Genomic DNA, 15661 nt, shown 5'->3' on the forward strand with positions numbered 1-15661 from the left:
TTTCTTAATATCTCACAAGTCAGTAAACTTAAACACTGATCACACCTTATACATTGTTGTGCCGTCCTGTTTATCCTTGCTATATATACTGTTGCCTGTATACAAATCAGATGTTTTTATAGACATTAAAATGATGAGTTGCACCAAAAATATGAACAATTTGCTGATGATGATAAAATATGGGTTTGGAAGTTTTCCATCAAAAAGTAAGCCAACAGTGAGCAATTAATCATCTTATTAGCAGAGGGTGGATGTGTTGTCATCTTTAATCAGCAGCATCCATTGGCTAGCTATTTTAACAGTGAGCGATTAATCAGCTTATTAGCAGAGGGTGGATGTATTGTCATCTTTAGTCAGCAGCATCCACTGGCTACCTATGTTAACAGTGAGCGATTAATTAGCTTATTAGCAGAGAGTGGATGTATTGTCATCTTTAGTCAGCAGCATCCATTGGCTAGCTATGTTATTTGTACACTCATTTTTGCTGCCATGAACTTTTTAAAGTGTGTTAGTTTCATTTGAAAAGGCAATACGGCATGGCAAATTTCATTCTGAAAATGGAACAAAATTAAATGCTAAACTGAGCATGCCTGGGTCTAACTGTTGTTAGGAAGTATGTATAGTACAAACTGAATAAACAAAGTAAATAGTCTGAACTGTTATCCTTTTATAACAACGCTTTCACTTAACTGCACAAAAGAAATTTTTATTTCTTTACTGGTTCCAGGCACATGGCGCCCTTCTTTAGAAGATTGGGTTCTGAAGAAGGGCACTACGTACCTGCAACAAGAAACCAAATTTCATTTGTGCAACTGGTTGCTGATTCTTTTCAACAAATACAATTGCAGTTGCTGAAGATGGATTAAGTGTCTTTCACTTAAATTGAAGAACGACTAATTCTTCACAATGAAAAGAGACACGTTTTCCTTCTGGGCAACATGGACAGGCTTTTTATGAAGAGTACTCTCTCTGTGAACCATCTCTTACCCATGTCCAATCACTGTGAAGTAAGTATCAGCAGGTATGTTAAGTTATAACCCTCATGCCTTATTTATAATAATGCAGTCTGCTCTTGTGCAGTACTGAATTGCATGTGCAGTGTTTCATCTAAGCTCTGTGGAATCCATTTTCAGAGAACCAGTTCTCAATTTACAAGAACCTTTTACTTGCATGTTGAAGTGTTGCAGTTTCAACATTAGGCTCGATTACAATACTTGTATCATCAGCAATGAGAACGATTTCTGCTTCTTGAATATATGATGGCAGATCTTTTTTACATTATCAGAACAAGAGCTGACCCAAGATCGATCTCTGTGGTATGCCTATGATGATTATTCCCCTCTCTGAAGTTGATGTTTCATTGTGTACACTCCTTGGGCTCCAAAATGCAACTCTCTGCATCCTTTTAGTTAGGTATGATAGAAACCAGTTATCAATAAGGTCTCTGATACAGTATTATTTCAGCTTCTCTACAAGAGTACCGTGCACTGCACAATCAAATGCTTTTGGAATGTCACAGAAAATACAAACAACCCATTTTTCGATTCACAAATCACACTACACAATAATATCGCAAGAGATGCTCTTGAAATCCAAACTGTGAACAGCTAAAGATCTTATGTGGGGGGAGTGTGGTTATGGTTCTTAAACACACAATCATTTCTAGTACCTCTTAAAAGAAGGTTAGCAGAGAGACCAATCAGTATATGTTAATGTCTGTCTTACTACTTTTATTGTAAATCTGCCTCCATAACTGAGTGGCCAGCACAACTGACTGCCATGCAGAGAACCCAAGTTCGAATCCTGGAACAGCAGGATTTTTCTTCGGTATAAGGAATGGTACGAGGTGCACTCAAGTTTTGTGAGACCAACTGAGGAGCTATGTAAGTGATCAGTGGTGCTTCCAAGGTCAAGAAACCTGACAACAACTGGGCAACCAGAGTGCTGACCACATCTATTTCATACCGAATTCAATGATAACACTGGTTGAATGATGACACAGTAGCCAGTGGAGCTGGATTGGGCATCTAGGGCAGAATACAGAACTTCACCCTATTTTTATTGTAAAGGGATCCAGCAACAGCATATTTCAGTTTATCTGGTAATATTCTTTGTGATAGTGATGTGTTGCATATGAAACTGAATATGTTGCATAAGTGTGAAGAACTTCAGTTTAATAATTTACTTGAGTTATTATCAACCCTGTGAGATTTTTTGCGATTCTTAATTTCTCTGGCACAGTTTAGAGTGATCTGTCTGTCTGTTACTTTCCTGTATGTATGCAGCATCACTGATTAGGAGTGTAAGAGTGTGAACAGTAGACTTGTGAAGAAAGGCCAGTCGCTGGATTGTGGTCAGGCACTTCACTCCATCATAGATCTGCAAACTGAAGGTCAAGCAGGAGAGTCAGCAATCTATTTACCCCACTACATCACAAGAAGCAACTAAAAGGTGATCCACAAAGTTATATCGACCCTTCTGTAGTGCACCTTATGAGTCACTGGTGATTCAGTGTGCAGGGTGTGTTTATTTTCCATCATGAGACAGATGACAAGAGGCATTCAAAAAGTTCCCTCACAGTGCACTTGTCAACACACTGAAGGGGGTGTCGTGTTGCACGTTGATCATCATCTCGGCGAGCTTTACTGTGGGCAACAGCGTCAGTGATGTGAGCGACAATTTCTTAATGTGTATCCACCTTCACAGTATACAGATCACCCTTTGCCTAGCCTAATAATAGAAGTCTAATGGGGTTAGATCAGGTGATCTGGCAGTCTAGTTAATGGGTCTGCTACAGCCAATCCACCGCTGAGGAAGTGTGTTAGTCATATACTGGGAAACTTTTGTGGTACAGTGAATCAGTGAAGCATCATGTTACAGGTACATTTGCTGTCATTGCTCTGCCATGTCTCCCAAAAGAGCAGGTAGGTCTTCTACCAGGAAATGAGCATATGCTGTGGCTGTCATGTGATTTGGCACATCACAGGCCCCCATCACCAGGTCATAAATCATACAACACCAGACATTCACTGAGAACCTAATTTGGAATCTTGTTCCCCTAGTGTCATGTGGGTTCTCCATCAGCCATCTATGAGAACTGCACGTATTCATGAAACCACTGTGTGTAAATGTACCATCATTTGTAAATTAAGCATACTGCATGAGGCGGTAATAACTTCAAGTTGAACAAATATATTTCAAGGAAGACAAAATACATGAAAGTCACAGATCAAGTAAACAGAGTAAGACGTGTGTACACTTTAACAGTCAAATCATAACTGAGTCCAAGTGTAGCGGCCTCTGGCTGGCTGGCCGCTTAGGTGGCACTGTGCTGCTGCATAGCTGGCAGACAGCGCCGCATGTAGAGGATGGGCGTAACTGCGCAGCGGCACTTTGAAAGATTGGAGAGTCACAACACTTTTCCCCCTTTGAATTTTTTGCACAGGTCTGGATGGAGGTGGCCTGTAGATTGCTAACATCCATAGGTGTTGTTTGACTGGCCGTAAAGTCTCGAGGAGGAGGCTTCCCGAATGGACGGAAGTGTCCCCAATGATAACGAGTCGAGATGACGGGAGACGTGGGGGTTGAATCTGCTGGGGCTCCGTGCACCAATCTGCTCGTTGCGGCAAGTCCAGTTGTTATAACAGGAGACATGGGCGATGTGTCTGCGTCCGTAGGAGAAGGAGGTGAGTAGAGTTGCTCCGACAGACGATGGTCATCTGGTTCCTGCATGGGCACGTCTCCTGGTGGCGTCAGTTCTTGTGCTGGCACCGATATGATGGTGAGAGGACTGCATTGTGAGTAATGAGAGATTCCAGTATCCCGAGCGTCAGGTAGAGCCGAAGGTGGTGTAGCGGCATCCGGAACAGGCGTTGCCGGCACACGAGGCCGAAGCTGGTCCGAATGACGTACCGCAACACCCGTGTCCGTCTGGATTTCATACAGGCGTTGGCCAGGGTGTCGTAAGATGCAGCCAGGAATCCATTTTGGCCGCCTGCCATATCCAGGTACTCATACTAGGTCGTCGGCGGTGAACCGGCCAAGCAAAGGCACCCGCGGCCGTGAGGTGGAAGGCCGCAGAAGATGAAGTAGTGTGCGGGGCTGTCAGCCATGTAAGAGCTCAGCTGGGCTGTGGTCGCCAATGGGGGTGAAACGGTAAGAAGCCAGAAATTGGAGAAGCGCATCATCAGCAGAAGAAGTCAGGAGTTTCCTCATCTGAGCCTTAAATGTGCGGACCAGTCATTCAGCTTCACCGTTTGACTGTGGATGGAACGGAGGAGCCGTGACATGCATGACGCCACGACGGGCACAAAAATCCGCAAAATTGGAAGAGGCAAATTGCGGACCATTATCAGTAACAAGAGTAGAGGGAAGGCCTTCCAAAGAGAAAACGCGAGCTAGAGCTTTGGTGGTTTCCGTGGTGGTAGGCGACGTGCAAAGGACAATGAAAGGAAAGTTAGAGTAAGCATCAGTAACGAGAAGCCAATAAGTACCTAAAAAAGGTCCCGCGAAGTCAGCATGAATATGCTCCCAGGGCTTCTCAGGCGAAGGCCATGGTGACAAAGATGACTTTGGGGCGGTTGCCTGTGATGCACAAGGGCCGCAGGCAGCAACCATGTATGCGATTTCAGAGTCGATGCCGGGCCAGTACACATGAAAGCGCACCAGAGATTTTGTGCGAGGACACCCCAGTGCCCTTGGTGAAGGAGGCGCAAGACTGAAGCACGCAAAGACACAGGTACCACAACACGCGACGAAGCATTGTCGGTGGAAAGGAGGATAACACCATCCCTAGCCGTGAGGCGGTAACGCAAAGCGTAGTAGTTCCGCAACAGATCAGAAGTCTTAGCGGACGGACGATCTGGCCAACCCTTCTGAATACAGCATAAAACCCGCGAGAGGGTAGGGCCAGAACACATAGCAGCCGCCAGCCAGTCCCCGGTGATGGGGAACCCGTCTACAACCCGCTGCTCGGCAACATCCAGGTGGAAACACAAAAGTTCGTCCCTATCGAATGCCAGATCAGCACCCATGGGAAGGCGAGACAGTGCATCAGCATTCGCATGTTGAGCCGTCGGCCGGAAATGAATCTCATAATTGAAACGAGACAAGTAAAGTGCTCAACGCTGGAGGCGGTGTGCAGCCTTGTCGGGAAGTGACATGGATGAAACAAGGAAACAAGTGGTTTGTGATTCGTAAAAAGATGAAATTTAGATCCATAGAGAAAACCACCAAACTTATGAAGAGCATAAATATGGGCCAAAGATTCTTTTCCAATTTGAGACTACTTTTGTTGGGCATCAGTGAGCGTTTTGGAGGTATAGGCAATGGGTTGTTCAGAACCGTCAGAAAAACGGTGCGCAAGGACTGCACCAACCCCATATTGAGAGGCGTCTGTGGCAAAAACAAGATGTTGGCCAGGTCGATAAGTAGCCAGGCACGGGGCCTGTTTCAGCATAGTCTTCAATGAGATTTTCACTCTGCAGCGGAGTCTGCGCTGATATGAAACTTCCTGGCAGATTAAAAGTGTGTGCCGGACCAAGACTCAAACTCGGCACCTTTGCCTTTCGCAGGCAAGTGCTCTACCAACTGAGCTACCCATGCACGACTCACGCCCTGTCCTCACAGCTTTACTTCCGCCAGTACCTCGCCTCCTACCTTCCAAACTTTACAGAAGCTCTCCTGCAAACCTTGCAGAACTAGCACTCATGAAAGAAAGGATATTGTGGAGGCATGGCTTAGCCACAGCCTGGGGGATGTTTCCAGAAAGTTTGGAAGGTAGAAGGCGAGGTACTGGCGGAAGTAAAGCTGTGAGGATGGGGCGTGAGTCGTGCTTGGGTAGCTCAGTAGGTAGAGAGCACTTGCCCGCAAAAGGCACTGGTCCCGAGTTAGAGTCTCGGTCCGGCACACAGTTTTAATCTGCCAGGAAGTTTCATAGTCTTCAATTTCTGGAAAGCCGCATCGCATGACGCGGACCAGTGAAAAGGCACGTTTTTATGCAACAGGCAATGCAGCAGAGCCACCGAAGCAGCAGATGGTAAAAACTTGTGATAGTATGCTATTTTCCCCAAGAAGGCCTGCAGTGCCTTAACAGATGTAAGGCAAGGAAGGGCATCGATCGCAGCGACAGTTTGCTGAAGCGGACGAATACCATCCAGAGAGAGAGTTGAACCCCCAAGTACGTGATAGATGCCTGAAAAAAATCTTGATTTCTTAAGATTACACTTAAGACCGGCAGTCTGTAAGACATTAAAAAGTGTGCGGAGATTTTGAAGATGTTCGTCAGTGGTGGAGCCAGTGAAAACAATGTCTTCCTGGTAATTTATACACCCAGGGACAGTGAGCAATAATTGTTCCAAGAATCGCTGAAAGAGAGCGGGGGCACTGGCAACCCCGAATGGGAATCGTTGGTATTTATAGAGGCCGAAAGGCGTGTTAAGGACCAGACACTGCCGGGAAGCAGTGTCGAGAGGAAGTTGATGATAAGCTTCTGACAGGTTAAGTTTAGAAAATACTGGCCTCCAGCAAGTTTAGTGAACAAATCTTCAGGTTGAGGCATAGGGTAAGTGTTGATAAGGCATTGAGCATTTACAGTGACTTTGAAATTGCCACCGAGACGAATGTCACCATTTGGATTAGCAATGAAGACAGGAGAGGACCACTCACTGGAAGTGACAGGAAGCAAGACGCCTGAAGCAGTGAGACGATCCAGCTCCTGTTTGACCTGATCACGAAGGGCCACAGGAATGGGCCGAGCCCGATAAAACTTAGGCCGAGCAGTGGGTTTGAGCGTGATATGAGCTTCAAAGTCGTTTGCACGGCCTAACCCAGGAGAAAAAAGGGACGAAAATGTCGTCGACAAGGAATCCAATTGAGCATAAGGAATAGCATCAGAGACGATATTGACAGAGTCATCTATGGAGAACCCAAAAATGTAAAAGGCATCGAAACCAGAAAGATTCTCTGCGTTACTATGGTCGACCACAAATATGGGAACAGTGCGAACAACAGATTTGTAAGATACCTCAGCATCAAATTGTCCCAAGAGAGAAATCTTCTGTTTATTGTAAGTCCATAATTGCCTAGTGACAGGTGACAGGATTGGAGAACCCAACTGAGATATGTCTGAGAATTGATGATAGTGGCAGCAGAACCAGTATCCACCTGCATGCGAACATCTCAACCAAGTATTTGGACAGCGAGGAATAACTTCCCTGAAAGGGAAGAAGTACAATTGACAGACAACACAGAATCAGAATCAGCGTCATGTTCATGAACATCATGTATGCGGTCAGATTCGCAAACGGATAACACATGACCCTTTTTTTTGCATTTGTGACACACGGCCCAACGTTGTGGACAATCTTCACATGAATGTTTCGTAAAACACCGCGGACATGAAGGAAGCTGCCGTGGGTTTTGCTGCAGTTTCTTAGAGGTTTGTTTATGGTTAGGCTGAGGCTGCGCTTGGGAGCATACTGAGGCCAAGTCGGATAAGACTTCATCTAGAGTCGGATTTACCAACTGAAGGGCACATTGCCTAACTTCTTTGTCGGGCGCCGATCGGATAATAGCATCCCATACCATGGAATCGGCGTAGGATTCTTTGTGAACTTCAGCAACAAATTGACAGTTTCTACTGAGGCCGTGAACTTCAGCAGCCCAAGCGCGATAGGATTGATTCAGTTGTTTTTGACAACGATAAAAGGCAACACCAGAGGCTACCACATGTGTTTGCTTTTGAAAATAGACGGACAGAAGGGAGCACATTTCAGCAAAGGACAAAGATGCAGGATCTTTCAAAGGAGCCAATTGCGACAACAACCAATACATTTGAGGTGAAATACATGAAAGGAACAGACTTACATGTTTGTTCGTCCGCGACATGAAATACCACGAAGTGCTGTCGAAGACGTTTTTCGTAATCAGACCAGTCTTCCGCTGTCTCGTCGTAAGGAGGAAAAGTGGGTAGAGACAACGACAAGAGATGCCCCGCATTTGATGCCGCGACGAAATCACGAATCGCATTTGTGAGAAGCATTTGCTGTTCTATGAGACCTTGCAATAGTTGCTCTAAAGTAGCCATGGAAACATGTGGGTCAACGATGGAAAAGAAAAATCACTACCTCATCGCCAATTGTAATAACTTCAAGTTGAACAAATATATTTCAAGGAAGGCGCAATACATGAAAGTCACAGATCAAGTAAACAGAGTAAGACGTGTGCACACTTTAACAGTCAAATCATAACTGAGTCCAACTCTAGCGGCCGCTGACTGGCTGGCTGGCTGGCCGCTTAGGTGGCACTGTTGCTGCATGGCTGGCAGACAGCGCCACATGTAGAGGACGCGCGTAACTGCGCGGCGGCACTTTGGAAGATCGGCAAGTCACAACATAGGCATAATCCGTATCGCTTCAGGCAGGGGGATGAGCTACCTTCATAGTCTCTGATAATATTGAATTTAGCATATGTTAAAACTCAGGAGTAAGCAAGAAACACATTTTTTTTGTTTTCTCCAAAAAAATTCCTGCCCAGAGATAAAGGCCTCCAAAGATGACACTGTGAACACAATTTTGAAGGTTCGAATTTCGGAATTTTTTTTAAAATGCTATATCTGTGTAACATTTCTAGATATTTTGTTAGAGCTTTTTTATCTGAAAGAGAATTGTTTTATGATTACAATGGTATACTCCGTTTGGACATATCTGTCAAAGTTCTATTACTGTCACCGTTTGAATTTTTTTTTTATAATTTACAGAAAAAAATTTTTTTTTCAAAAATCCCAATGCAGAAAAGTTACATTTTTTTCTGTTGATTAGTACCATGTAGTACTATATTCTCTGTATTGGAGAGCTTTCACTTTTAAGTTGGACAGGTTTTATTCTAAAATATCTTTTTTTTTAACTTTCAAGGCTAATGTATGTCTTCACTGAAGTTGTTTCTTATTAATTTCTTTGTTACAATGTTTACTTCTATTGTCTTTGTTGCAGTCATTCCTTTCACTTTCAATGTTGCAGATATTTCTTACAGTTTGATGTAGTTTCTTTGTCATGGATGTTCATTGCAGGTATCTTTATTGCAGTTGTTCTGTGCTAATTTGTTTACCGAAAAGGCTTCTAAGAAATCTGAAACCATCCAGTGAATTCTGTGTTTTCGTTAGGAGTTTGCCAGTTGACACAGTTGCAGTGTGTCTTATGAAAAGGACTGTTTGAAGTGTTTCCTGAATGGGGCCACAGGAGAGTGAAGTGTGCTGATAGTTTGCATATCCATAAAATAGTGATATATAAGACAAACAAAAAAAAAATCAGACTTTGTTCAGGTTGGGAATAAATGTTCTCATTTGAAGACTGTTTCAAAGTGAAGATGTTTCCAGTTATGACTTTTTGCATTCTAAATGTTTTGACAGAATAAGAACAATGATAGTGTCTGAAAAAGGTGCAAGTTTTAAGTATTATTCCAGAGACATTTTCAAAGAAAACAATTTTCAATCATGTTCCACCAGTATCAATGTATATGGTAGACAAAACAAGGAATGTGAGGTCTGTAAAAGGAGTCTTTGGAAGACCAGATCCCTATTATGGTCATCCTGTAGAAGCAGCTCAAGTTCACATAGTTTTATCTGAAAGATAAATGGGACTGTTCTCGCCAGAGTGCCAACAAACGAGACACTACAACTGTAACAGTTGAAAGTCTAAAAGTTGTGAAAGTGAAGATTTACATGACTTGTAGTATTAAAGAAACTTTTTGCAATTTATAAAAGCAACTATACAACTTCACATATTGGAAGATCAAAATTTTATGCACTACGACCTTAGTGGGTAATTCTATACTCACCTAGCTATGTCTGTTCATGCGTGTGCTGTGCGAATTTTGAAGAACATACTGGAGCACGTGACATATGACACCTTGGCTGTGCGTGTGAAGTCATTAGTAGTCTGTGACAAAGCAAGAGACTTGTTTGTTTCAAGAATGTTGGAACTGCCCTGGAGAGGGAGGACTGTCTTTACAGACACTTGGCCTGAAAGACGTAGCATGTAACTCTGTAGAAATTACATAGGCGACTTGGGAGGAAAATAAACTAATGTAAGAAAACTGTTGCCTTTGACAGTTTCATTGATGAACTTGGTAAATGGTCAGTGAAAGCAGTAACACACCAGCAACCAGTAACACACCAGCATCTGAAGAAATTGCAACAACAATACATTGCACAAGCGAAAGGGTGTGTAAAAGCTGAAGAAGTGTGTTTAGTGCTTCACTGTGATTTTTCTGAAAATTGGTTCAACAGGAAGGTATTACTCTATATCAAAGGAAGAAAATGAAGCACTGGAACACATTTTTAGTTCATCAGCTGGCTAACTTCAGTACAAAACAGAGTGCACAGAAGTATAAATTGAAATCTTTAAGTCTTTGGAGCTTTCACATTTATTTTGGTACCATTTAAAATGCACCTGGTGAACAAGATGTATGAGACAGGCGAAATACCTTCAGACTTCAAGAACATAATAATTCCAATCCCAAAGAAAACAGGTGTTGACAGATGTGAAAATTACCGAACTACAGTTTAATAAGTCACGGTTGCAAAATACAAACGCAAATTCTTTACAGTCGAATGGAAAAACTTAGAAGCCGAGCTCGGGGAAGATCAGTTTGGATTCCGTAGAAATATTGGAACATGTGAGGCAATACTGACCCTACAACTTATCTTAGAAGAAAGATTAAGGAAAGGCAAACCTAGATTTCTAGCATTTGTACACTTAGAGAAAGCTTTTGAAAATGTTGACTTGAATACACTCTTTCAAATTCTGAAGGTGGCGGGGGTAAAATACAGGGAGCGAAAGGCTATTTACAATTTGTATAGAAACCAAATGGCAGTTACAAGAGTTGAGGGGCATGAAAGGGAAGCAGTGGTTGGGAAGGGAGTGAGACAGGGTTGTAGCCTCTCCCCGATGTTATTCAATCTGTATATTGAGAAAGCAGGCAAGGAAACCAAAGAAAAATTCGGAGTAGGTATTAAAATCCATGGAGAAGTAATAAAAACTTTGAGGTTCGCCGATGACGTTGTAATTCTGTCAGAGACAGCAAAGGACCTGGAAGAGCAGCTGAACGGAATGGACAGTGTCTTGAAAGGAGGATATATGATGACCATCAACAAAAGCAAAACAAGGATAATGGAATGTAGTCAAATTAAGTCGGGCAATGCTGAGGGAATTAGATTAGGAAATGAGACACTTAAAGTAGTAAAGGAGTTTTGCTATTTGGGGAGCAAAATAACTGATTATGGCCAAAGTAGAGAGGATATAAAATGTAGACCGGCAATGGCAAGGAAGAGGAGAAATTTGTTAACATCGAATATAGATTTAAGTGACAGGAAGTCGTTTCTGAAAGTATTTGTATGGAGTGTAGCCATGTATGGAAGTGAAACATGGACGATAAATAGTTTGGACAAGAAAAGAACAGAAGCTTTCGAAATGTGGTGCTACAGAAGAATGCTGAAGATTATATGGGCAGATCACATAACTAATGAGGAGGTATTGAATAGAATTAGGGAGAAGAGGAGTTTGTGGCACATCTTGACTAGAAGAAGGGAACGGTTGGTAGGACATGTTCCGAGGCACCAAGGGATCACCAATTTAGTATTGGAGGGCAGTGTGGAGGGTAAAAATCTTAGAGGGAGACCAAGAGATGAATACACTAAGCAGATTCAGAAGGATGTAGGTTGCAGTAGGTACTGGGAGATGATGAAGCTTGCACAGGATAGAGTAGCATGGAGAGATGCATCAAACCAGTCTCTGGACTGAAGACCACAACAACTTTAAAATGCTTGAAAAATGAGTATCTTATTCATCTTTCAGAACTAAAGTTATGTTAAATAAGGCTAGGTTTTGATTTCTATAAGCCTGTTATGTGATAATGTGGTAATAAAACAGGTTTTATGTATGGCAAAAATTTCAAGTGTTTATAAAACCCGTTCACTCTATAAAAGTGGAAGCTCTCCTTTTCAGGGAATGTAGAACTAAATGGTACTAATCAGCAGGAAAAAAATCAAAATTTTATGGATTGGTATTTTCAAAAAAAAATTTTTTTCTCCCATAAATTATAAAAAAAGTTAAGAGCACTGCAGTAAAACAACTTTGACAGTACAAATAGATGATTTCTTTGTAATCATAAAGCAATTATCTTTCAAATAAAAGAAAAAAAACCAACAAAATATCTAAAACTGTTCCAGAGATACAACATTTTAAAATTTTTTGTGAAATTCGCATCTTCAAAATGGTATGCGCAGAGTCAATTTTGGAGGGCTGTATCTTGGAGCAGATTTTTTTTCTGAAGAAAACAAAAAAATACATGTTCCTTACTTAATCCTTCATTTTAACATACGCTAAATTCAATAACATCCGAGACTATGAAGGTAAGACTTGTCCCCAGCTTGCCTGAATTGATATGGACTATGCCATTAGTTTCTGTGTACAGTCAACCATTCACAAAAAATTTTATCTGATAACTGGGTCACTTGGATACAGATGATACACAGCCTGCAAATGGAATGGATACACGACCTGAGAATGCAACATGCCACACTCGCACCTGTGTAATATTGAGCTGATGGCTAATGCACCGTGTACTGGTGGTGGGACGCAATTGCACCATTGCAATAATGTCTTCTATTTCCTCATCTGACTGGATGGCTTCACATTCTGATATTATGTGTCCATGGGGTAGTGTTCTGGATTCATATTATGTTTGAAAAACCCTAAGAAATACCATGGCATATGGGTTTGTCGATCAGGGAAACGTCTCTGGTATTCTTTCATAACCGCACGGGCACTTCCATGAGAGTACCTGTATGTGGCATGTTGGTATTTGCAGACACAATGCACTTGCCCAATTAAACAACACTAAAGTGTGACAGGTACATGGTCTCATGCCTACTCACTGATCAAACCCCTGATTGCAAATTGGATACACTTGCAGCTGTTGGTTCAGTGCGACATCACATTCTTGCCATCTGTTGGAGAATCCCCACAGCTCTTGTAGGATGGATCAGTTATCTGTCCCACAATTATTCTGACCATCACAGTGCCTACACAGCATTTAGGTAAGTAATGTTCGCACTTGTCATCATATCCATTCATCGATATGTGTAGCCTTCAACCCGGTCAAGTTCCGAAATGATCAAAAATCGTAGGCCTACACATGCTCATACGACTTTTTCAGTTTATTTTCAGAATCACCTCACAAATTATGTGAGAGTCCTCCTGAACCACTCCGTATAAAACAGAAACTTACAATGTATGCCCATTACACTATAATTATATGTGCAGCTGACACAAAGGAAGAGCCTGTAAAGAAAGCACTCCTAAATACTGAAACTGCAAATATCTAGTCAAAACAATCTGTTTATAAATCAATCTAAAACAAATTACGTAGAGTTCCAAACTAGAGTGAAATATACAATGAAAATATTAGATTAAATAGAGAGGCATTTAAAGAAGTAAGCAGAAATGACAAGCATCCAGATTTTCCTCATGCCAGAAACAGCAAAGATAAAGTTCTCAGGATCTTTGTTCCCACATCTGACATGATTATATATGGGGAAGTGCAAAAGACAGCTATCCATAAAAGAGTAGGTGTATACTAATAGCAAAAATACCATCCAGACAAACTTAAAGACAAGCTTTTGACATGGTATGTTCTCTCTCTCTCTCTCTCTATGTATTTATGCTTGTGTGTGAGATTATATATATAGTAAATGATAAAACACCTCCACAAAACGCAACGAAAGGAAAGGAAATTGATTATTAGTGTTAGGAAAATTTCAAAATGACAATGGGTGCTCCCAATGGGTTTTCAAACATGCTACCTCAACCAATTTTATTAGGGAAATTGTACCTTACAGAGAAATTTCTATACGGTATGAATGAGTGAGTATTAAATGTCATATCAAATTTTAGCTGTAATATTGTGGCAAGAAATGTTATAACCACATATGTGCCAGTAGAATGTATTCCGGTTTTGTTTACTGTACAAATACAATTGCATAATGCACCTTATATTCTCAGCTGACGATTATTAGCTAGAATCCATGGGCAAAGAATGACTGACTGAATAATCTCTAAGACGATGTGATGTGTGGATGGAGCGTTGCACATAAGCGGCCTTTATTGTATACAAACTTACAAACCGAACATGTATTCATTCCTCTATGGAAATACCACGATACTTAACTTTTTAATGTAGGCTAAACAAAAACGCCAACACGTCGTGTATAACAAAACTATTAACCTGAGTGCGCGGTTTCTCTTCTTACGAATTTTTCAACTTTAATGAATAATACGACTGGAAAAATGAAATGGAGCAGGCATTAAGATACTTATTTATTGTGTAATATAGACGAAGTTACCTGTTAAACCCCGATTCATAACTCAACGGCAGAGCGAAAACAGACAGCGTCTCGTCCCCAGCCAAAGATGTGTTTTTTACCGAGTAGTTACCAAATAAACAACCTTTTCCCTCGAGCCTGTGATGGACCAGGAACTGCTTCATCACTCATTTCAACACAAATATTTACGTACTAGAATACAGTTACACTTTCACTAAAGATAAAAAATTCAATAGCCACAAGAATTAAACATACACATGCATACAACCATCACCAGCTATTTGTTCTCCGAGTATTTCAGCTGTTACAGGGAAGAGGCAAACTGATAAGTGGATATTGGCTATCAACACAACACGTATTGGAAGGCGCGTGGCGTCGAATGGGTGGGGGAGGAGAAGGTTGTGTTTACTTTCGAGCAGAAGGGTGGGGAGAGCAGAACAATTGCCTTTCGGGGCATGGGGGTCGGTGACTGGTTAACATTCATGACGTCATATTAATGGTAGCTTTGGCGTAGCACGAACAATGAGGTTATAAAATTCCAACCTCCTTGGCACGAATCGATAGATATGTCAACAGATGCTCCCAACAAGGTGATTCGAATCTATAGAGATGCCCACATGCCGGGAAAGTGAAAACAGCGACTTAACCATTTCTTTCAGACCAAAACATTTTGGGTAGTGTGTGCCCATTGGCGTGTTGTTTATCGAAATAAATAATAACATAAAAATGGTTACTTGTATGGCCTACGGATGCACTAACAGAAACGGAAAGTCACCAGTCACCTTCCACAGGTAAACGCAGTAACTAAAGAAATAATTCCAATTTAAAAAGGACTGTGTACTTCAGTGATTTCACTCATTACCCTCAAACTTGTATGCTTACAACGCACAGTTTCTTCTCAAAGGACACAGACAAGAAAAGTTTGTGGGTCAAGGTACTGCGATGAAAAGACTGGGCACCAACAAAATATAGTAGAATATGCTACTTTGTCGAAACTGACATTCTGAGCTCACGGCACAGTCAAAACACAGAAAATATAACAGCAACCGGCCACATTTTACAATGCTATTTATTTATTTAAAAAGCGCCGTGATCGGTTACGAACCGACAGGTTCATCATCAGATGGCTTGCTCAATTTAAGATACATTTTACATTAGCTTCCACTTTTTGTTCTCCCAAATGATAAAAGTTCCTTGGGATGGTCGTGCCATACAACCAAAACATGATGTGAGACAATGTCTATCTAGCTGTAGTTGTACCGCATAATGATTTACCCCAAA

General features: G+C 41.7%; 1 protein-coding gene across 8 annotated transcripts in view; it reads right to left on the reverse strand.

Annotated features, from left to right (window-relative positions):
* Window positions 1-14797, reverse strand: part of LOC126237496 (zinc finger protein 235-like) — a 200645-nt gene extending 185848 nt beyond the window's left edge. For 4 of the 8 annotated variants that reach the window (XM_049947651.1, XM_049947649.1, XM_049947650.1 and 1 more), the window contains exons 1-2: window positions 14636-14797; window positions 14402-14518 (exon numbers count right to left, since the gene is read on the reverse strand). In XM_049947651.1, the coding sequence (XP_049803608.1) occupies window positions 14402-14518; window positions 14636-14643 (125 nt within the window). In that variant the 5' untranslated portion in view covers window positions 14644-14797. Of the gene's footprint in view, window positions 1-45; window positions 150-14047; window positions 14156-14401; window positions 14519-14635 lie in introns of those variants that run through there. The other 4 variants (XM_049947652.1, XM_049947653.1, XM_049947655.1 and 1 more) reach the window with 3 other exon arrangements.
* Between the last annotated feature and the right edge of the window lie 864 nt (window positions 14798-15661).

This window comes from Schistocerca nitens, chromosome 2 (assembly GCF_023898315.1).
Source record: "Schistocerca nitens isolate TAMUIC-IGC-003100 chromosome 2, iqSchNite1.1, whole genome shotgun sequence".
NCBI lineage: Eukaryota > Metazoa > Arthropoda > Insecta > Orthoptera > Acrididae > Schistocerca > Schistocerca nitens.